General features: G+C 36.4%; 1 protein-coding gene across 3 annotated transcripts; it reads left to right on the top strand.

Moving 5' to 3' along the window:
* The first annotated feature begins 1262 nt into the window (after window positions 1-1262).
* On the top strand, window positions 1263-23616 carry LOC149783292 (transmembrane protein 47-like). Of its 3 annotated transcripts, none has more exons than XM_089931525.1 (4): window positions 1263-1647; window positions 14074-14268; window positions 14799-14942; window positions 20526-23616. In XM_089931525.1, exons 2-4 carry the CDS (start codon window positions 14076-14078, stop codon window positions 20714-20716), a joined length of 528 nt encoding a protein of 175 aa, XP_089787651.1. In that variant the 5' UTR covers window positions 1263-1647; window positions 14074-14075; the 3' UTR covers window positions 20717-23616. The 3 variants fall into 3 exon arrangements, with proteins under 3 accessions (XP_089787651.1, XP_089787652.1, XP_089787653.1); XM_089931526.1 differs by lacking the exon at window positions 1263-1647 and adding an exon at window positions 12072-12812; XM_089931527.1 differs by lacking the exon at window positions 1263-1647 and adding an exon at window positions 12838-13356.
* The last annotated feature ends 1821 nt before the right edge of the window (window positions 23617-25437 follow it).

A 25437-nucleotide genomic window follows, 5' to 3' on the forward strand; every position in this document is an offset into this window, starting at 1 on the left:
TCTTCCAGATGTATATGACGTGGTACTTTGGCTTTTCGAGGAGACAAGTTTGACTTCAATTACTAGTAAGGGCTACCTATATATGATGTCGCACATTTTCCTTCATCATGGCAATGAAGATCTTCGTCAAAACAAAGACCTCTCTTGTTTCGTGTCAAGCTTTGATTTCCACAGGCCCAAATAACTCATTTTGTTTCCTAAGTGTAATCTTTCCTGGGTTCTGACTGGCTAAATTCAAACAAGTTTGAGCCTTTAGCCAGTATTGCGTTGAAGCTTCTTTCCTATAAAACACGTCTACATTAACTTCGGCAGACAGACAGCGAATTATAGATCCTCTCCGTTGACCCCGCCTACCTTCAAATTCGATCAGACGATTTTGTAGTCCCTGTGTCGTAATCTGGTTTCGTGGCCAACTACAATAGAACTACAACTTAACATTTCGGGACTTGGAAGGCAAATGCCAAGTCAAAATGCTTAGTAGTTTCCCCATGTCTGAGCTTAGTGGAGATATGGAATAAACACTGTAAGAGCTGACTAAGCGAGACGATAAGCCATGGGGAACCATTGATGCTGATCACGTTTTCACTTCATATTACAAAATTTAACTTTTACTTTAAAACGTGCATCCCTTTTGCCTTTATCATTACTTTAGAGCCATGTAGTGTCGCCCTGGGGATGCGTAAACTTTCAGTGTTCAAACCGTAGCCAGGACTGTATTAATACATACATACATACATACATACATGTATGCATGCATGCATTCATGCATACATACTACCTACCGTACGGACGTGAGTGCGTGTGTGCGTGCATACCTCCATGCATGCATGCGTACGTACGTACGTACCTACCTACATCCATGCATACATACATACAGACAGACAGACAGACGTATGTACATACATACATACATACATACATACAGACAGACTGACAGACAGGCAGACAGAGAGACATATATACATACATACATGTACGCACGCACAAGCACGTACACTAGCACACACACAGAGACATAGATATATACACACACACAAATTAAAGGCTAGTAATATTAGAACTGGCTTTGCCAAGGAAGTATATCAAGTTAAGTCATTTGAACGCTACAGAAGGGCCTGCGTAGTAATAATTTACAACCTCACATGTCAGGGAGGTAAAGACAATTATTCGTAGATTGCTTGTGGATACTTGCTTTATTAAATTATTGGGACTGATAACAGTTACAAGACTTTCCCAAGAAGTTTGTAGTGTAGGAACGAACACACCAGACGCTTACGTTTTAAGGGATCTAATTACGTTTTGTAAATATCGGTCTACTATATATTGTGTTTAAAACTACACAAATGTACATTCCTATTACATGAGATTACAACTGCCGGAACTACGGTGTAGGTATTGCATGTAGCGCTTTTGGAATGACGTTATACTTTCGGCGGCATCTAGTATCCATTATTGACACTAAAATGGGTGGGATCAAATGTGACTGTGATTTATGCAGGAACGGTCGTTTTGGCAGAGATTTCCGTTTAGGCCAGTATTGACTCTAAGAGGCACACAGGTTCACACATTTGCTCAAAAGATTGCATTAGTTTTTTTTTTTTTCTTATGGCCTACTATTTGGAAGTCTAAAGGGAATGCTAGAATAAGGTGCGTATTTTTTGCTCTTTTTTTACTGGTCTCACGTCGATTCGATATAAGATAATGAACTAATGATTTTTTAAAATCTATTTTGTCTTAAATATATTAAATTAAACCTCACTATAAAAATAATCTGTTCCATGAAACATTTTAGGCAGGTGCTTAAACTCAAAGTTTCAAAAGAATAATAAAAAAAAAGAATTTCAGTGGCGTGTCATAGTTGCCATTTTGGTTTAAGGGACCTTTCTCTGTTAGCAATAGATACATTTTCTAGGAGTATGGTGTACGCCTCCTAGCGACTTGAATCACAAGAAGGTGAACAATATATTGATTTCTCGTTTCGTAATTTAATGCTGTCTGATTAAGTTTTAATCTTGATTTATCAGGCAGTTTTATTTTTTCTCAGCCGTAAGGTTATCATGTCATTGAATCCATTTTGCACGATGTCTTCCAGACTTATAACTGCAGCCTGAGCAAAAGTAGTCTCTTTCTTTCCAATATATGACATACAGTTTAAGGAATAAATCATCTCTTTCTTGCCAATAAATGACATGTAATGTAAGAAATAAATCATCTTTCCTTGCCAATAAATGACATGTAATGTAAGAAATAAATCATCTCTTCCTCGCCAATAAATGACATGTAATGTAAGAAACAAATCATCTCTTCTGATAGATATATTAAACTTTCTTCAAGGAAGATTACACCAAAGAAGTCATCTTCTCGTTTCTAATTCCCACACTGCATATAAGCGAAATGATTCTAATTTACCTACTTTAGACGCATAAGAATAATTACTTGAGAAAGCCAATATATTTAGAGTATATAGTCATATTAGTCATATACAATTATACACAAATGACAGAAAATCTAACCTTGCCTAATGCAGACACATCGCGTATTTCAGCAGGGATTTGTAGGAAATGTTTGCCTATGTATTAATCTTTGTATTCACTATGATAAGTTCGACAGGGTATAATTTAGTTGATTACCATACATTGAATGTTAGTGTCATTTGACCTCACTCATGTTCGATTTAGTAGTTGAAAAGTTTTCCAGGGAACCCCATCACATCAAAACTCCAAATGATAGCATCCAACATGGCATGGGATAGCTCAAAGGAACTTGAACTAAAGTAAATTGAACCTGAAGTTTCCTAACCTTTGATAGTCCATGGTTAGTTTGTTGTTTTGGGCAGCGTTCATATTTAAATCAGTAGCGTCTTCTTTACTTATATAACCTATATTTATATAACTTGGTTCTTAAGGACGGAGAATAGATACAATAGTTGCATAATTACATTTTCAAGCGGACACACCAGGAATGGGTGTAAGGAAAGTCATTCCTTTTCGAAGCTTAAGAATGTACATGATCCAGTATTGATACACTAATAGTTGTATTACTTTGTCATTGCGAGGAAACTAGGCGAGCTTTATTTGCTTCAAACTAAAGAGATTGAAAACACATATAACTGAATATACTGAATATAGGTATGTCGCATTTATCTAGTAATTTGTATGAAAACACAGAATAAGCAACAAGATTGTTGCTTTCCTTTTCTCATTTAGTCTCTATCTCTCTCTCTCTCTCTCTCCTCTCTCTCTCTCTCTCTCTCTCTCTCTCTCTGCCCGACATTTACTTTTCAATAATAATAATAATAATAATGATAATAATATCGCTAGTACTATTACTACCGCAGCTACTAATAATAAATAGTTATATAATCCAAATAATATTAGTCATTTACAATTCATAGCTGGGTGACAGTTCATCTCAGTTTGTGCAGTAAAATTATTTGTTGTTTTGTGTGAATGATTAAAGAAAAAATATCCGTTGTCATAAGGAAGATTTATTTATAGCACAGCGATTTTAATAATGCTCACAAATGTCATCTTTGTAATATCCTTTAAAATTGGAAAATATCTTGGCATGTAAATTCTAGCTTACAAAGGAATGTTGTTAATTATATTGGGTTTCATGGCTAGGCGACGAATGACAGTATGATTACGTGTACAAAGATTTAATCAATGTCTGAATCCTCCACTGGAATTGCAATGCACATCAAATATTCATATTGATGAATATTTCATTATGGCCGTCGTGTATGTGCAGCACTATTATGATTTCGTGGAGTCGGGTTCGAACCGCGGTCGAGTCATACCAAAGACTTAAAAAAGTAATACTAACACCTGCCTCGGTAGGCGCTCAGCAGTAAGAGGTTCGTGCTAGGACTTGTCGGCCTGGTGTCAGGATAACGTGACTGGTTGGGACATCATGCTACATGTCTTCTGCATAAAGCCCCAATGCTAGACATCACAATAAACTATCACACTTCAGACATCGTAGCGATATTACAGAAAATATTTTAAAGCTACATTAAAAATCAAAATCTAGTTGCACTATCTGAAAGAGATAGCAGTTCAACTCGTTGCGTATAACTGCCATTCTGATGGAAGCACTGTCGTTACTTCGACATTTTCCGTTCACGTTTATACAAAACTAAACAAAATATTTTAAACGCTTACAGATCAGTAACCAGTGACTTTATATTCACGTAGATGTTTGCATTGGTTTTATTCTCCTGTTGAATTACAAATAAATGTATTTTAAATTTTAATACATCGCGCTAGCCGTTGCAATCTTAAGATTATGTTACCGTATGCACCAAACCCTTTGTCACCATTGTGCAACGTTAAATATGTCATCACAGTATACGCTAGCAAAAATATGTTATACACAGTAGTATATGGATGATGGTGGTAGAGGTGGGGACGGTCTAACCCTGCAACATATTCTGAATCTTTTAAAGAATACATATAGTGACAGAATAACACATTCGTATACTTAACATGACCAAGAAATGAAGGAAACCGAGTTGAAAGTTTATTTGAGACCTAAAGGAAAGGTTAGTTTCACCCAATGCTTAGTCCTAACCTAATATACGTGAAAATAAACATGATTTTAGTATAACAAAAGTACTGGTGTCTCCACGCCTACTAATCTAAATCTAATCCACGCCTACTAAACTAAATCTAATCCACGTCTACAAATCTAGATCTAATCCACGTCTACTAATCTAAATCTAATCCACGTCTACTAATCTAAATCTAATCCACGTCTACTAATCTAAATCGAATCCACGTCTACTAATCTAAATCTAATCCACGCCTACTAATCTAAATCTAATCCACGTGGATTAAACAGGGCCAATATAACTCACGACTTTGTCAAGCTCATTTAGTCTGCTCTCTTTTCTCGTTATTTGTTGACAACACATAGACTGTAATGAAATACCGTCACGGGGGAAATTAAATGCAATACGTATACGACCATATTTAAATAAAAACAAACACAAGTATGTTTGAATTCGAAAGTGCGTATGCATTCAAAGGAGGATCGAATGAATGATAGTCACAGTAACGGGAATTATTAAGCATATGTAAACTAACCAAAACAACCGAGTGAGCCGTACATTGAGAGAAAACGCGTCATAGTATAAGATCTGATTTACGTAAAAAAATGAATACTGTTTACATCTCTCTATTTTGCTCTATGTACATGGTGTTGCCTCTCCCTAGAAAGGCTTGCCTTACTGTTACAGTGCTTGCTCCTCGGCAACAGCACTGGGTCTGACTGGTATATTATTACAAGCCAGGGTCTTTGCTCGACCGAGCGTTATCAAAACCTGGCGAGATTTCCGCTATAAGTCATAAGTTTACGCACAATTTCCAAAGACTTCCATACAACTTCAGGTGTAAATTAGAAAGCCCGACGTGACCATTCTATACATACATTTTACTATAATCAATGCAACATCATGGATATCGCAAACTGTCAAATATCTATCAATTCCACATCTGCATGGTTTCTCTTTGTTCGGTTTGCAGCAGTTCACGCCGTAGAAACTATAATATTGTCCCTTTAGCTCAGGGAACTTTTTTTTAACTACGCCACCTTAGACCAGTAAAACTATGGTTTCCAGTCACATTTCGCCAGTACAGCTGCATCACAGTTGCCACCATGGCGATATAAGCGGTATCTGCTGAGTATATTCTCGTTGATTTAATTGTGTAATATACCGGTTTCCTACCGTAAATACTGCCACTGCAGTCACATCACCGATGTACACCACTATATCTTTATAGGGACTTTGTTATTCCAGGATCACTCATTCGGTTTCGACCTGAATTCATTACTAGTGAATCATGGCATCATGGAAACTCACTAACACTTTTATCCTTGACGTTTGCTCCTATTAATTGGCTAATTATTTCAAGCAAAGGAATGTTTATATTGCACCGAATTCAAATAATCAGACATGTGATCACAAAAGTCTAAGAATTCCTTAACACGGGGCGCTATAGCCAAATACACAAGCTCCAAATTTAGTACAATATGTTTGCAAAGTGATTAGCGAGAAAAGAACAGTTGTTTCTCACTTGATTGTCGGCAGTAATTTCAGTTATTGCAGTAGCCATTGTTTCTAAAAAATAACTCACTGTTGTATATGTGGTATTGCCTTGCCAGAATAAAGTGCACCAAAGGCGACTCTTCCTCAGGGCGCCGATTCATCCAGAACAAACTTACGACGACCCTTGGTGTCTGTGCGCGCGCGCGCGCGCGTGTGTGTGTGTGTGTGTTAACAGGTTTAATGCTTCGTGTGTATGTGATGAGAATTGTTAAATATACAACTTTTTTTTAGTAAATTATGATCATAACAAACATAACAAAAATTGATTGCTGGTAAATTAAAACACAGCACTGTATCATTTTTGAACTAGGAACATACATAAATAATAAACACATTGATACTGTCAAGCCAAACTACGCACTTACACGCAGACTTTAAAACACAAACAGGCAAAGTGCGAAAACAAACCGTCACATCGACTAGAAATTACAATAAGTATAACTGACATAATACGATTATTGTAATGGAGCCGAATACATACAGCCGCTATGTGGACACTCAATGACGGAAAACAAAATAATGACTTCAGGTAGAAGCTGGTGTCGTGGAAAGAAGATGTGCTAGGAACCGCTTTATGTATTTAGTCAAGAATAGGCCACCATGAATGAGGCAGTCACTGTCAGCCACAAATGCCCTGGGAAGGATCCACCATTAATGAGGCAGTCAATGTCAGCCACAAATGCTCTGGGAAGGATCCACCATTAATGAGGCAGTCAATGTCAGCCACAAATGCCCTGGGAAGGATCCACCATTAATGAGGCAGTCAATGTCAGCCACAAATGTCCTGGGCAGGGGCCACCATGAAAGAGGCAGTCAATGTCAGTCACAAATGCCCTGGGAAGGAACCACCATGAATGTTGCAGTCAGTGTCAGTCACAGGAGCAGGCTTAAAGACATGTGAAACTAGCGACACTTTATGAAGGTCGTAAACGAGAACGGACTTCGTGCTATCACCTAGGCAACTAATATTCACTATGTGGATTCTATGTTTCCATTTCCTACACACGAGGAAGAGGTACTACGTACTAAAATGAGCGACTTATTAATAAGTATGGCCACATTTTTTACGCAACAAGTCACTACTTATTGGCTATTAAGGTTTGGTAACTCAAAACCAGACCGCTATAAATAACTTCATCCAATTGTTTTAAAATGTATGTTGTGCGGTGGACCAATGTTGAAATTTAACTATGAAACAATTTAACCTGCAAATGTGGAGCCTGATAATCATTGTTATAGCCCGTATAGATCATTTGGATAGAATATGTGGGCACGATTTGTATGCAGTGTAAAAAATCCTGGTATCCATACCACAGGCTAACACGTGAAGGACTGTACAAAAATATTTATGCAATCTACGCAAATTTCCAAGTGTTGCGATGTTTTTAGTCGTATTACAACGACACAATATACATACACAATCAATAATGTTAAATAAAACATTTCTTCAACGCATCATTGGGTAGAATATATTAGAATGTATCCAAAGATATGAGCAGTGCAATGAATACTACATAAAACAGTAATGGGTAAGTTCCAGGTCGTATCAGTTTGCACATATAGCGCATACAAAAAGTTCATTTCGGGGATGATATTGATGTGGTTACATCTATCAGTAGAATTAATTTACTAATTGTCTGACATTTCATTCATCATTTATGTTCTCAATGTGTGTTGTACAGCTCTTTGGGATGTATAGAATTTGTAGATGATACAAGTTATGCCAAAAAACAACAAAATAATGTAATAGACTGCTTATCGAATAGCGCCATTTCCCTCTGTTTTTTCTGGACTATCACATCAACACTCATGTGTGCGATTTTCAACCATTTGATGTAAATCAATTGTTCTGTTCGTTGCAAAATGGAGAACCTGTCCAAAACTGGCCATCTGACCAGTTTATTTAAAATATTTTACCCAGTTAATTTCAAACTGTACGATTTCTCAGTTGGTAATTTGTTGTTTTTAGCCTTTTAAGGCTTTCAACTACAACAAATTTTAATTCAGGCTGTTAAATCGTTCCACATATTTGAGTTGTATATGTAATTGCATGCTTTGGTTGACACAGTAAATTGAATTCACATATAATATTTATGGAAAATAATGGCACTTCTTATGTATCGACTATTTATGGGAGATAAATGTTGAGTAGCTGAAATCTTCTATGGGTACTCAAAGTTCATCTCGTAGCGAGTAAATGCCATTTGAAAGGATGCACTGTAATTACACCATACAAGTCAAAGAAAACAAAACAAAATGTTTTAAACATGTGTAGCTCAGTAACGAACAATTTTATCTGCATATGATTGCTTTGCATTGACTTTTTTCAGCTTACTTGCCATTAAATTAACTTGGATTTTCAATTGTTTTGTCAATACTGCCTGTCAATAAATCTTAATGTTTTCCTGTAACCATACAAATAAACTCCATTGCATTGGTCCTTTAGATTCCTTTCGGTTCCATAACTTCCTTGCTGGTCCAATACTTTATGGTTGTACAAAATGGAGGCGTTGCGTGCTTCACGTTCATCTTTTCGCCACGATGTCCTCTAAATAACTGGATAGCGCATATTTTAGGGAACCTTTTTTGTTGCAGTGCTGTGATATATGGTGTATATTGTATATTACCTAGATGTTTTATAGCTTAAAGTCCTAATCTGCAAATGCAGTTAGTAATTCTCGAGTGAGAGAAAATTTGATTTTACGTCGTCATCTGGCTATTCAATATGGTGGCCTTTAATGTTGAAATTGAAGGCAACTTTCGAATATTAAGTCAGATAAAGTAATGCATGTACACGACTAGTTAAGTGTCCTGCCTGTAAGCCTTAACACAGTCGATACAACGTGTACATGGACACTCATTTGGCTGTCGTTGATGCAAGATTTGCCTGTTCCAAAAACTAAACTATTTATTTGTGAAGAAAATTATTGCTATCACGACCTTTGATTCACAAATTTTATTTTCAAGAAAGCAAAATCACAGATTCGTACCCAGTTTAAATTGAACACAAGCATCTCACTCGTATGCATATGCAATGCGTGTGCATGGAAATTTTGGTTGCATTGTGCACAAATGCATAAGGAAACAACACGACAATCATCGGCATATTTTGCTACAGTTGTGATGGCTATGCAAACAAGACATGTCATACGAACTGACTGCAGTCAGCTCAGTGGGCAGATGGGGACAATCGTGAATTACTAATTGGTTCGATTAAATGAGGTCATATGGGTTAATTGAAACCGTGTAAACGTTTTTAAATCGTGCTAAATTTTGTAGCCTTAAAATTAATTTATCGTATGCACATAACCTTGCTTCAAATAGTTGACACGTTAAATCAAAGATGATGCTAGGAATACTATATGGAGGACATTAGCATTTAGATTACAGTTGTAAAGCTCGGGAAGTTCTAACCCCGTAACATTTTCCGGGCGTATTCCAACAGTACTTATAACAGTGGATACAACTTCTTATACTTAAAATGACCGCGGAATGAAGAAACCATATTCAGGCGTAAGATTCTTTTAGAACTTTAGAAATATAAGGAAAGTGATGTTTTCAATAATCTTTAGTTCTGACCTTACATCGGTGGTACTCAACACAATTTTTTATATCAAAAGGATGTGTTTATCATATCCCCACACATCTATATTAAACAGCCTTGATCAAACAGGACAAAAACAACTCAGCAGTTCGTCAAGGTTATTAACACTCTGTTAACAAACCCCTGTTTGTTGTATTTCTTAACAACACATAAGGTGCTGATTTACTAATATTCTCATTGATTGAAATTATCAAATGGTTACTGCATTTGCTGATTGCACGTTTACATGTATAAGTTCCAGGACCATACAATACCTACACGAGCAAACTAAAACGATTTTAATAGAAAGGCGTATAATTTCCATAGATGATAGAAATCATGATATCAACAATTGAGGGAATTACCATGCATACGTTATGCAACAGAAAGAAACGAAATAACCATATAAAGCTAGAAGATATGCCATATTATATGACCTGAACAGTGTTTACACATATATCTTCACGTTTGTACATGGTACACACACACACACACACACACACACACACATATATATATATATATATATATATATATATATATATATATATATATATATATATATATATATATTGACTTCTTCCATATTTTCTCTACCTTATTGTAATACGTGCTGAATTATATGAATTGATTTATTACCAGGCTTGGTTGTGTATGGTGTCGCTATGATGCAACAAACCCAGTCACAATTCTGGGCAAATGTATATAAATTATGTCAATTGCATTTTGTTACTTTCATCAAATGCCAATAGGTGATGTGGATGTTGCTATACCTACAGTGTACACAAATCTTGTCCAAATAGGTGATGTGGATGTTGCTATACCTACAGTGTACACAAATCTTGTCCAAATAGGTGATGTGGATGTTGCTATACCTACAGTGTACACAAATCTTGTCCAAATAGGTGATGTGGATGTTGCGATACCTACAGTGTACACAAATCTTGTCCAAATAGGTGATGTGGATGTTGCTATACCTACAGTGTACACAAATCTTGTCTAAATAGGTGATGTGGATGTTGCTATACCTACAGTGTACACAAATCTTGTCCAAATAGGTGATGTGGATGTTGCGATACCTACAGTGTACACAAATCTTGTCCAAATAGGTGACGTGGATGTTGCGATACCTACAGTGTACACAAATCTTGTCCAAATAGGTGATGTGGATGTTGCGATACCTACAGTGTACACAAATCTTGTCCAAATAGGTGACGTGGATGTTGCGATACCTACAGTGTACACAAATCTTGTCCAAATAGGTGACGTGGATGTTGCGATACCTACAGTGTACACAAATCTTGTCCAAATAGATGACGTGGATGTTGCGATACCTACAGTGTACACAAATCTTGTCCAAATAGGTGATGTGGATGTTGCTATACCTACAGTGTACAAAAATCTTGTCCAAATAGGTGATGTGGATGTTGCGATACCTACAGTGTACACAAATCTTGTCCAAATAGGTGACGTGGATGTTGCGATACCTACAGTGTACACAAATCTTGTCCAAATAGGTGACGTGGATGTTGCGATACCTACAGTGTACACAAATCTTGTCCAAATAGGTGACGTGGATGTTGCGATACCTACAGTGTACAAAAATCTTGTCCAAATAGGTGACGTGGATGTTGCGATACCTACAGTGTACACAAATCTTGTCCAAATAGATGATGTGGATGTTGCGATACCTACAGTGTACACAAATCTTGTCCAAATAAATGATGCAGAAGAAATGAGATATAACGATGTTTATCACTCTCCACTGTTATAACTGTGTCATACCATAAGGAGAAATCTTCAAGATCGGTTCGCCATACAAAATAAGTTTGAAATGTTGAAAAGCGATTGACCAATGCAGGATAAACAGAAACAAAAAGAACTTTGAATCAATAGCTTAGTGTTTCCTGATAAGATTAAGCCATACATGTTAAAAAACAACGGAAACATAAAATAGAGAGAGAGAGAGAGCACACACGGCTGTTTTTGTTTCCACAAATCACGCATAGAAAAGGAAGATTTCGTGGAGGTTATTTTTGTGGCTAGGTTTCTAATTATGATTAATTTGCTAACGTTTTGACATTGCATTTCCTGATGTATGCCCTCATTGTTTATTGCAACTGCACTTCGTACTGGTTTTATGGATGTTTCCAATTTGTAGATCATTCAGGTTATACCAACAAGCAATAACAAAATAACAGACAGTGCAGCAATTAACGTTGTTCTCTTTGTCATCGACCGTAATTTTTACCACATCGATATCCATATGTATGATATCAACATTTATGCTAACACTTTTATTCTATTCTTTGCGATATGAATAAACTCTTCAAATTTGAATGAAAGAAAAGCACCTGTCTATTCAAAATATTTAATATCTTTAATATTATAATGTACGATATGTTGCTAATTTGTTGGTATTAGCCTGTGCAAGGCTTTCACTTAAAAATTTAATTTAATTTGTACTGTTTATTATTTTCATACATCTTTGCTTCATATGCAGTTAGAGGCTAAGGTATACGCAGTGAATTGAACTCATATATTATGTTATGTTATCTGTTGTTTACATTCCGTGACAAATGCAAGATCTTTTGAAGCTTTAAGGGCATTAAAATCCAATTTAAGGATCATAAATAGTTTTCTTTTATATAAGGTTTGTGAATCTGAAACATACTATAGGTACTCACTAGATGTCACTCGAAAGGACTGAGTACATTACGAATCCCTAACTTAATCTCACTGAAGACTATTATCGGACACAAATTATAAATTATACATACCCTATGGTTTTCAGGACCATAATCAATATTCCTAAAGTGTTGGTTAAATATATAATTACAAGGCGAACATTGATCTAATGTTACTATGTAAGTTTAAACGATGTAGGAGAAGTTGAATGACATAATACATGTACATACGGAAGTATAGTATGACAATATGTCGACACTTCTTTGGAAACACGAATACAACAAAGACGATTTGCTGCTCCAGTGTATTTATGCGCAGGGGAGATATTGACAGTTGGGCAATGAAACAACTCGACCCACCCTGAAAGAAACATTCGAGGACTCTTTGAATAGCCACCGCTACTAACGTGGAAAGATAGAAGCATTACGTTGGGTAATTGTCATTACTGCATCGAATATTGACGTTATATGCTTTATATTTTGTACAGATCTTAAACAGGGCATTAGCTACGAATTTATTACCGTTCGCCACGTTCACATCATCTTTATTCTATTAGCTTAGGTGTTTAAAAATGATCATTCTAAACACGTATGGGTTAATCTAATTATGAACAAGACATAATATAATATCATTTTAGGGGTACTACTATTTTAATGGCATTTTAGGTTACAGTCCTTTTCACTGTAGCACTTTATTGAGTCTTATTATGCATGTTCGCGATCGGAATCGAGTTTCACGCATGCAGAATACTCCTTGTGACCGGTCATGTATGCTTCCATAGTGCTTTGGCAGAGTAACAGTCTTCCACAAAGATGATACATTTTTCTTCCATGGACATGGTGTCTTAGGGTTAAAACAGCTTCAGCCGTGGAAGACGTTATATCCTAGGATTATGAAACTGGTCTGCCGTATTGCTAGCCGCATAAACAACTCAACAGTCATTGATTGTTATGCTTTAAAATTGTTTCCACATAGGGTAACATTTTGTTATAGTATTTTTCGGTATTAATAATTAGACAGTCGTTGTGTCGTACACGTTTGGTGAACAGTGACCGTAGCATTAACATAACTCTCTGCTATAACATTCTATACGTGTGTTTGGAGGAGAGATTCGGCGATTTCAAGGACTGGCATTTGGCTGCAAAGTTTGAAAACGGAAGTGTTAGATATGTACTTTCATAAGATAATTAATTTTTAACAGTTTTACCTTATGTTTATTGTTGTTTAAAAACATGCGTTTGATGTCGACACTATGAGACGAATGTTGACTGGAACAGTAATGTATGGATACGTGTGTCCGCGTTGCATGTGTATATTGAACGGAACTATTTCCATACAAACACTTTATTTCATAGGGGTTATTAAATTGGGCTAATCTCTCTCTCTCTCTCTCTCTCTCTCTGACATGTGATTTAATACATCACGGAGCGACGATAGTAACGCGTTAGTACGCGAAGGTACACAATTATTCACATTCTCTAAGATATGTGTGTGAGTGCGTGTCATTTATCTAGATATCTAACATAGCTTTAACAATTTTTCAATGAATTGTCTCAAAGGAGATCATTAGAAACATGGTCTCCTTAGCTGAGAGTGCAATTTTTAAGAAGAAAAAAAAAACCCAGTATATCGGCTTTTCTACATATTCAAGGTGACTATGCACTCATCTTTTTATATTATATGATTTCAACAGTCATGAATAACTTGACAATTGCCGGAGCGATGTGTGGTGCTTTTTCACTTTTTTGCTGTATCGGGGCAGTAGCTTCTCCACGATGGTTAGCAGCGGATTTGCTTTTGGGAGAAGTGTGCTTCGGACTGTGGAATCATTGCTACAAAGATTATGAAACGGGATATAAGGGATGCTGGTTAAAGGACATGTATCCGGGTAATAAGAGAAAGGCAACTCTCTCTCTCTCTCTCTCTCTCTTCCTCTCTCTCTCTCTCTCTCTCTCTCTCTCTCTCTCTCTCGTGTATAAGTCTGCATAGTCAACCAGAACGATCAAATCATTTTTCACTAGACTATACGTCAGCATAATTTACGTTCTCCGCTGTCAATACTACATTGTATTATATATACATCTCCTGTTCAATGCATCTACAATCTGAATAAGAAACAAAACAAATAAGATTGTGCGCCTTGCCACTGTGATATTTTCAATCAGTACCGACACTCGCGTCATATGCATTTGCATTTTATATTGGAAAAGGCACTGTATTCGAATAAATTCTCACAAGTGTCCTTTAATCTCTAATCGATATCATTGCCAATTTTATGTATCCAGTGAAGATACATTAAAGTATCATTGAAATTTTAATCAACGTATCTGTGTGAAAATCTCTTAGTATTTTCGACTACATAATAGTTCTTCCCGGGTATACAATTATCTATATTTTACTTGTTTGCATTGCTCTTAGTCTGGGCAATAACTACAATAATCCTAGAGATCGGAGGGGCTTTCCTAATCTTTGCTGATGTTTTACTTGCCACCCAGCACATGTGTGTCCCAAGATATAACCAAGCCTTTGGAAAAGGAACAGGACTATATGCAATCACGGGGGGTAAGCTTGAACAAGGTACTAGTTCATCACGATTTCAAGTATCATCATCACACAACATCAAAAATAATCCACTCTCCCTGATTCAATATATATATATATATATATATATATATATATATATATATATATATATATATATATATATATAACAGACAAGCAGCAGTGCAAAACTGGGGTGAAACCAGCTAAAGTCATTTCTAAATTTACATTATTTTCAGCGACGAAACAGACTTACACAAAAGAAAAACAATAAAACACAAAAACGCAAATACAAAGTCCACATTGTGTTTGCTATAGATAAGTTGAATTAAATACGACTGAAAGGTTAAACAATATTGATAATTGCTACACTTTAGCGCTTGCTAAGCAGGTATGGCAAGAACGATGAGCGTCAATCGATATTTTCATTACGTCAGTACGCAATCTAAAGAAAATTATATTGATCATAATATTTCCATCCTTGATCTTACATTTTCTTGCACATGCATGATGTTATGTTTAAAAATAAAAGAAAATATTGCATCATTGAGATGATATGTTTTAATACATTATTAAACGCGTTTCAATAAATGTATAAATACAGTTTGTGTATTTGACAGTTTTACATAATTTTTGTAGTTAAAGGCATGGGTTTGTGAAAGCAGATAAATGGCAGTAACATGTTATGTAACCAGTACATTTCTTGTTACACTGGTCAACAGTGAAATCATTACTGACTTGAAAAGGCCCTAATCTGTAGTATTTTGGTGTGCCGAACACGAATATAACCGTGAAAAATTTGTATTGGCTCTCGTTTTGAAGATATTCATATACCTCATTTTTTATGTTTCACTGTGTAAATTTCTCCAGTAGGACTGCAGCAACATCCGGAATAATGATGTAACATTGCATAATACCATCATGCTCACATCATCCACAGTTGATTGCATCATTTTCTGATGCAATGCAATACTAATGCCATACGGCTGCTGAAGTAAGTTGACGTCAGCAGTGTACTATACATGTGTAGGCCTATTATACTAATGCCAGGCGGCTGCTGAAGCTGACGTAAGCAGTGTACTATATAAAGCCCAATCAGATATGTTCAGCATTTAAAATATTTTAGACGTTGTGCGAGACAGTTCAAGCTACTGTTACATAAAACTTATTATTTTATCCATTTACGTACAATAAAGAACAGTAATGCCTCGAAAGTGTGTTAATACCGCGGACAATTTTTGCTATATTTGTGGGGAAGTGACATTTGCCAACCAGAAGAAAAGTATCAATTCTCAAGTGAAGAAGGCATATCATCTTTACTTCGGATGCAAGGTTGGTGACCTAGACAAGCCTTGGGCTCCGCATATATGCTGTGCTACATGTACAACACAGCTTTCACAGTGGTTGAATTGCAAAAGGTCATCAATGCCGTTTGCAGTCCCAATGGTGTGGAGAGAGCCAAGCAACCACCTAAATGACTGTTACTTCTGCTTGGTTCCTCCTCTTTCCGGCGGAATAACGAAGCGAAAGAAGTCGAGAATAGTCTACCCAAACATTCCGTCTGCATTGAGACCAGTTCCACATGGTGAGGGACTTCCTATTCCAGAACCTCCAGCAGAATATTCTCTTGATTCATCTGACGAAGACAAAGGTGAGTCGACCTGTTCTTCTCCTGGTCCATCAGCATGCAGTGATCCAGATTTTCACTGTGGTGCATCATCAACCCCACACAGAATAACACAGGAAGAACTAAATGACCTGATTCGTGATTTGGACTTATCAAAGAACAAGGCAGAATTGCTAGGATCAAGACTCCAACAATGGAATCTTCTAGAAGAAGATGTCACAATTACTGCATATCGAAAGCGCCACCAGCAATTGGAGCCTTTCTTCAGAAAGGAAAGTAATCTGATATTCTGTTCCGATATTGAGGGCCTCATGAATGCTTTAAAAATCACTCATGACCCACAAGAATGGAGACTATTTGTGGACTCTTCGAAACTGAGTCTCAAGGCTGTGCTTTTGCACAATGGAAACATTCTTCCATCTATTCCAGTAGCGTATGCTGTCCACATGAAAGAGACATACGATAACTTAAGGCAGCTACTGAATTCCATTGAGTATAACAAGTACAGCTGGCACCTCTGTGGTGATTTGAAGGTAGTTGCCCTTTTAATGGGACTGCAGCAAGGATATACAAAATACATGTGTTTCTTATGCGAGTGGGATAGCCGAGCAAGGGAAATGCACTACATGAGGAAGGAATGGACTCACAGGCAGAATGTAGCCATTGGAGAGAAGAATATCCAACACCCAGCTCTGGTTGAGGCTCAGAAAATCTTGCTACGACCCCTTCACATCAAACTAGGTTTGATGAAGAACTTCGTGAAAGCCATTGACCGGACTTTGCCAACATTCCGATACCTGCATGAAAAATTCCCTCGACTCAGCGAAGCAAAGATTAAAGAGGGAGTTTTTGTGGGTCCTCAGATTCGAGAGCTTTTCAAAGATGACCGGTTCAACAACTTGCTGGAAGGTGACGCGAAACAAGCATGGAATGCTTTTCGCCTAGTTTCTACAAACTTCCTCGGAAATGTTAGGGCAGAAAACTATAAGGAACTAGTAGAAGACATGTTGATGAAGTATAAGAAACTTGGCTGCAATATGTCTCTAAAGATTCACTTCCTTCATTCCCATTTGGATTTCTTTCCTAGCAACTGTGGTATTGTTAGTGATGAACACGGCGAACGTTTTCATCAAGATATCGCAACAATGGAACAAAGATACCAGGGAAAATGGTCCACTACAATGCTGGCTGACTACTGCTGGACACTCCTCAGAGATGCTCCCGAACAGCTGTACAAGAGACAGGCGAAGAAATCTAAGATGTAGTCAATGACTTGATTTTTTATAGGTAGGCTATTACAGTTGACCTTTTACTATTGGAATGCATTTCGTTATGTAAACATTAATTTCTTGCAGATTACAAAAAAACTAGAGCCAATTTTGCAATTTGACTGTCATATTCGTGTTCAGCACATAAAAATTGATAAGAATTGACTAATTTTATTTCAGTAACATGACTTTTGTAAAAATTTGTTGTCCAGTGTTATTTAAGCCGCTTTGTTTGAGTGTACGTCGATGGCAAATCCAATAAGCTTTTTTAGATTCCCCATTTTCTGAGCTTCTTTTGGGTTATGGGCGATCCCAGTCTGGATTACATCATTAAATGTATCGTCAGGAGAAGAGAACATTTACGCCACTGGGATCCTGTCAACATTATTAGTCTGATCTGTGATAATTTAGCATAATATTTAATGTCTGCGTTTCCCGGACATATTGGGAGCTGCATAGCTTGCATGTGATGAGGTAGATCACATTACATTATGATTGTGTTGCATGTTACAGTATGATTGTGAATATTAAGCTTTTCACCTGAGGCAGTGCTGAAATGTTTGCTTGTTTCCTTCCTATATTCAAACTCAAGAACACTCCAAACGGGTATTTGTCAATGCATAGGTAACAGGGACCTTACAGATTACAAAAACCACATTTTCCTGCCATTTATTCCCCTTCTCAAACACATGGTCCTACCTATCATTTTTGAGTAAAAATGTCAAATATAAAATAATGAATTTATAAATTTATTAAATAACACTTATTAAGCTAGTAAATTGTACCCACTCATTGAGTCAGAATTACTTTAGAACGTAACTTCATGCAAGTTTTAACAAACAGACGGTTCAGAACAATATTGGATTCATGATGGATGTATTCTATCCAGGATGAAAACTTTTGTAGGTGGCGCAAAACTTTCATCGCTGACCTGCTGACACCATCAATTTGGGTTAGCTACGATGTCGTAGCCTCAACTTGATTTGTTGTGGTTGAGGCTACGAACTGATTCCATATCATGTAATGGAGCAAAAAAATTCGGCACTAAAGTCAGAAAAACAAACAGTGTAGAAATCAAATGCATAAGTATAATCATATTGTGGAAGAAATTTGGCTTATTTTGAATTTATTAAGCCCTTACGCGATAAAATAAATTGGCATGGTTACTCTAACCTTATCCTGTCCGCCATGACAGATAACGCGAGACTCTCGCCGTGACCCCTTTTCTACGTAAGTCTTGCCAGACCATATTTTGGATTTTCTACGCTATACAATTATCAATTAAGTGTGAATAATCGCTTCTTGGTGAAATTTCAAAGTTGCCGGTAAACCGTATTTACTTTTAATGAGCAGAATTTCTGACCCAAACGGCACCAAAATTTTGCTACGATTTGTTTACATTTCCAAAAAAGGCGCCAATGTCCTTATATGGCACACAAACAAACGAGGCTGAGAACGGAAGTAATCATTATTTGAAATAATATGGTGGACGATCTAAATGAAAATATCGGCTAAAAAAGGTAAACGAGATTTTACAACTATTTCTACAATGATTTTCGATACTTCCGGTATTAAATAAGACGACTACTCAATTTATTGGATTACATGCAAGGAATATGTTTGAAGTTTTATTATTAGCCTAAAGGAACGCCGGGTGTGAATCACACCCGGCTTGCTCCATTAACACGTATATGCTCATGTTAGTACCCTGTCCACGAGGTACGAGTAAGGGTACTAATATTAGTACTACAATTTGGGTCTGTTATTTTAGCCATTCCTGGCTTGCTAGCACTAAGAAGAAGCACCACTCAATATCTTTACACCTTTGTTTTGTATTTAGTTGTTCCTTTCTACGGCTAACACAATGCAGAGTTGGTATAGTACTCATAGGTATATGTATTGTTATGTTGTAGTTTTTTTAATTGTCTATTCTGGCTTCCTATCCTTGAAAATGGAGAAGGTGCGATTTCAAAATTTATTGTGCTGGTTTCGCAGTAGTGTTGCATTTTCTGTTATGTATGTATGTATGTATGTATGCATGTATCATAGTTTCTACGTTGTTTGAAGGAACATTTATGTAAAGTTGGTAACAATGTCAGTATAAGTTTGGTTTAGTGCTTAACAACACATCAACACAAATAGGTTTCTCAATGCCTATCCAACAGGGATAAATGCAAGTGCATGCACACGCCACTGTAGCCAAACAGTGCTTAACAACACATCAACACAAATAGGTTTCTCAATGCCTATCCAACAGGGATAAATGCAAGTACATGCACACGCCACTGTAGCCAAACAGTGCTGAAACTGTGGTATCATTGTATCCTGGGCCTTTGCGGTCACGCGTCCAACACTCAAAGCATCGAGCAACCTCTGGTCGAAATACGAACAATAATGGATAATCAAAGCAACCTTATCCATTGTTAGAAGTGCATAATGATAGGGTTGTGCTATTTTAGGAACGCAAACTATTTGTATTCAGGTAGGCTTGTAAACAATGATTATATGTCAAGGAAGTAGGCAAAATCCGTGTCTTATATTAATAGTAGTTTGGGTTTGAAATTGCCAGAACATATATAAATGTTTGTTTGTTTTTCTTAATACCTTACATGCCTAAGTACCATATAGGACACATCAGAATCGTTATGTAATATATTTCCTTAAGTAATTAGAGTCATCTTAACAGCCATGTACTGTTTATACATTCAGGCCTGATTATTGCTATCGGAGCCATCGTCTGGGCAGTGAAGTACATGGATGATCAAGGTTTGGCAATGTGCCGTCTTTCAGCTGGGTTCTCGCTCGCCATTCTGTCAGCCGTTATGTCCATCATTACAGGAAGTTTTCTTTTACTGGGTTGGAGAGCGGAGCCGCGTGAACATTCATATACGGCACTTTGAGTTATTTTATGACCATACGGTTGTTAATCTCGTCCCCTATTTTAAACAGATACAGAGATCAGAGATCACATTCCAGGATATTTGTCATGTGAAATTACTACAAATCATAATTGCCTACCTTAATATTTGTGTTTACCCAGATACAGCTTATACTTTGAAAATATTGCTTTCAAACCTAATACAATGACTACAAGCATATGTTTAGCACGTTGCTGTAAATAAAAAGGAGGTTAAATTGGTCCCATTTACACATTATTAAAGACAAATCTGCTGATATATCAGGACTGCCTGCTTCTGAAGACTTGATAGTCCAAGATGATTATAATACAAGGGTAGCAGGAGTTGATTGTATCGAAACAATGAGTTTTATAATACTTGTAACCTCGAAAAGGGCATAGAACACACTTAAGGCTACAGGAAGACACATTTAATTTATTGTATAATAAACCCTCTCACTTGCTCAGTCCTTTAATGCTTCACAATTGCTATTTAAGTCAGACGCAATACTATGGAATCTATCCATATATCATCCGCTCATACAGAACGAGACTATTATAGGGAATTCGTTGTACAATCATAACCTGGTACCCTGATCTGTTTTACTACTTTGTTAGCGCCGAAAGCAAGTGGGGTTAACAGGCTTCTGATACGTATGTACGTAACAGACTAAACAGTTCTGACCAGAACCAGTTAATAAAAAGTAAATGTTATTCGACTTTGTCGTAAAGAATGACGAAGCAACCTTTTCACGATATTTTCATCTTGATGTACTTACAACTGCATTGACACATCAGGAGAAAATGACGCGATTATGTGAATAATTGGAAAGCTACATACATCAAAAGTAAATTTAATTGAAGGTAAAACTCGAGATAGGTAAGAACGCTATAATATCTAGGACTATCGTATATACACCTTTCATCATTTAGTATGGATGTATTCATTTATTAATAAAACATAAGGGAATTAAGATGCAGGATGCATGTACTTTTGATATATCAACCACATAATGCATGTGCAAGTGTGACAAATTTTGTTTCTTCATCGTGTAATGTTAAAATAATACTGCCGACATTTTGTATTTTTGCTGCATGATTTCTTTCCCTTTCCATACTTCATTCCTACCCCACCCAGGCTTTACACCAATCGTGTGCATGCATATATATATATATATATATATATATATATATATATATATATATATATATATATATATATATAAAGTTTTGTTCCAAAACTCCCCATCTTTGAATAAATTAAACACCATACACTTTAATCCTACCTTCCAAAGGTATGTGAGGGATTTATCGGTAACAATGTCCGTGTGTATGTTCGTTTATATGTGCATGTGTCAGTTCATCCTTACGTTGGCGGCGTGATATCCATAATATGGCTTCACTATGATCAGTTCTAGTGGCCTAATCATTGAAACTGGGAGACACCTAACAGTTACAGCTTTGCTACGTCCTAGGTCACGATCACGGGGTGTAAACGTACTTTTTCGTTGTACTTGAAAACCTTCGTTTTCTTGGCCTAATTTTCAAAACGTAATAAGTAGATTTATTATAACTGTGCAGGAGCTGGTTCCACATAATTCCGAATCGTTAACAGTCAAGGTCAATTTAACATACGTTGCAATATGTATGTTCGTTTCGTTCGACAAGTCAGTTATTTCTCACCCATGCGAGAGAGAAATCTAGCTGTTTTCCTAACCTTACTTTTCTTATCTCACTCTAGTCATCTCAGACCAGTCTTCTCAGTCAAGGTCTCCACGCGCTCAGAACTACTTTTAAGACAAGAAATTATTGTTGTTTTATGATGTGCCTGACGTAGTTGTTCTAAAATCAAACAACAATAACAACAACAACAAATATATAGCAAAAAAATGGCAACTTAACGTCAATCCATCTTTGAGAACACACCATACAAAAACATTTCGAGAGAAACAAAGACACACACGCATATGATGTCGAGCTTTTTGGTATTATGCTAGTTCGTTACACACAACAAAGTCAATTGTATCCTATATGCAATCCTAGGTCAGTACATATTCAGGTCAGCGTTATCAAATGCAGCTAAAGCTACCTAACTAGTTTTTAAGTGTTTCGTGTGAAACAAATTATATACTGTTAGCTACATTTAATGAAGCTGACCGGAGTGTTAACTGTGCTACAGATATAATACAGTTATCAATGCTTTGTGAAATGAACTATGACAGTAAACACTGATCCATGCACATAGACTATAGATCTATACACTTTAAAGCCTCCCAACCCGTCTTATCAACTACGTAAAACTTAATAACAGCCATAAATGTATTACGTTAAACATGCTTTATTCTAATTTTGTTAAGCATTTCCTTGTGCTCCAGTTGAATCAAAAATATACCTACAATATTTAGTGACAAATAATGCCCTTTCAAACCAGAATGAATCACTTATACGTCAACACTTTAACACATAAGCAAATTTCACTGTAGCACTTGCCATATTTCCAAGACAGAAAAATAAATTTTCAAACAATCCATGTACTTGAAAGTTTAGCAAATGGTTATCCGCTTGGGTCCGTATTTTGAGGATCTTAAAACACGGAGGTAATTTTACAATCAAAATTAAGGACAACACAAGTATGTCACAAACAATTTCACCTCCTCCAAAGATAGTGACACAGATCTCTAATTACCTTTGAATAATCTAAAGCAAGATGTTACTCTTCCTTACAGCTTTTAATAAGTATAACTACAGTAGAGCTGAGTAGCCAGTATCGTTTCATTATTTACAATGTAACTTTTCAAAATTGGAACTGACGAAAATGAAACAGTATCTTGCAATAAATATTAATTATTTATTGTCAATTTAATATAATGTCCATGCATTAAATGTGATAATACCTCATTACTATGCGACGTTTTATGTTGTTATTTCTCTTCGCTCATGCATATAAAATGTGTACTTCGGTTGCAACTCTCACACCACAGCACTCATTAACATTTTTGTATTAACGTGCCACATGTAACCATTTGCACGTGAACTATATTACACTAGTGAAGAGTTCTGTTTACTTTAAAGGAAAATAATGGTTGAGAAAAACAATCTACGTTGGGGTTTGGACCGAGATAAGGGAATCACAGTCGCGGGTTACATTATATGTCTACCCTCTCGGCAAGCCTCTTAGGATCACAAATAATGTGACCCCTTGACTGAGATTTCCTTGTCTCGGTCCAAAGCCCAACATAGATTCTAAGCATCTCAATGAACAGCATTGCATGATCTTTTAGAAACAAATTCGTGTCTGATATGTATCTTAATTACATGGTTTCAGTATTATTCTTGAAGAAAGTCTCCTTTACAAAGTGATAATTTTATTCGAACATGACAAAGCTGTTCGTCATATCCCTCTATTTTCATTCTTATATTTTTCTACTTGTTGACTGATATGTCAGTGTATCTGAAATCTAAATATATTGCACAGTGAAATTTGCATTGCTTAGCGTTTCGGTACCGCGAACGTTTTGCTTTGAACAGATGCATATACTTGTTTTTTATATATATTTGTTTTGAGTGCAAAAATCATTGTAATACTTGCGTTTTTTCTTTCCTTGTTGATTTATTTAGTTGTAAACTTAGCAGGTAAACGTAATTCGTCATTTGCAATTGTTATATAGATAAACATTACTAGGTTCATTGAGTTCCGGTCGAGCGGTTCAAGATGAGGTGATGTGACGTATTCATTGATAGACATAGGGCCTCGATACATACCCAACGGTTAAACATTGGGATATGAGTTGAAATTAGAGTCGCAATAACTGAAGAGTTAGTTAAAACAGTTTTCTTCACGTTCAACATAATCTTCAAATTATTACATATAATGCTTGTACTGTCTGTGCTAGCAATTTACCTCCCGGAAAATGGAGACTATTCAAACAGCTGATTAGTATTTATTTTTCTACATTCAACCCAGTTCTTCATTTAAATAAAAATGCAATAATAGCGATTAGCAACGAATTATTATGACTGTTATGAACATTTATGAACATTTGGTCACGTAATAAAAACCTAATGTCGAAATTATAGCGATTTTAAATTCTAGAAATTTGTTTGGTTCTTTTTTTTAAATTTTGCTTCAGAAAAAGCACACTGTATGATCAACGCCACGTTTATCTTCCTCAATTACTACACCACCAACCTTTATATCACCTGCATCAACATACACTTTAAATGGTTTACTGAAATCTGGAGCTGAAAGAACTGGTGCACTCTTAAGAATGGCCTTTAATTGATCGAACACCTCCTGTCAGTTGTCAGATTAAAATTTGGATTTCTTACCTACTAAATTGGTCTGGGGATCAGTAATTGTAGAAACATTTGAGCAAAATTTCTTGTAATATCCAGCCTAACCCAAAAATCGCATAAGATGCTTCGTACTAATAAGCACCTTAGCTTTTACAAGCTTAACTTGACCGTGTCCCACAATGCATCCTAAAATTTTGACACAAGATCGGCAAAATTCATTTTTATTTCGATTAACTGTCAAGTGTGCCTAACTCAAGTGAGCGACTAATTCCCGGATAGTTTCCAGATAATCCTTCCACGAATCGCTGTAGATAATGACGTCATCAATGTAGCCGTCACAGCCATCTATACCAGATATTACCATGTTCCATGCCCTCGAATGTAGAGGGAGACTTCTTCACAGCAAATGGCATCACTTTGCATTGAATG

The sequence above is a fragment of the Sinohyriopsis cumingii genome, chromosome 14, assembly GCF_028554795.1.
Source record: "Sinohyriopsis cumingii isolate HCF-2022 chromosome 14, ASM2855479v2, whole genome shotgun sequence".
NCBI lineage: Eukaryota > Metazoa > Mollusca > Bivalvia > Unionida > Unionidae > Sinohyriopsis > Sinohyriopsis cumingii.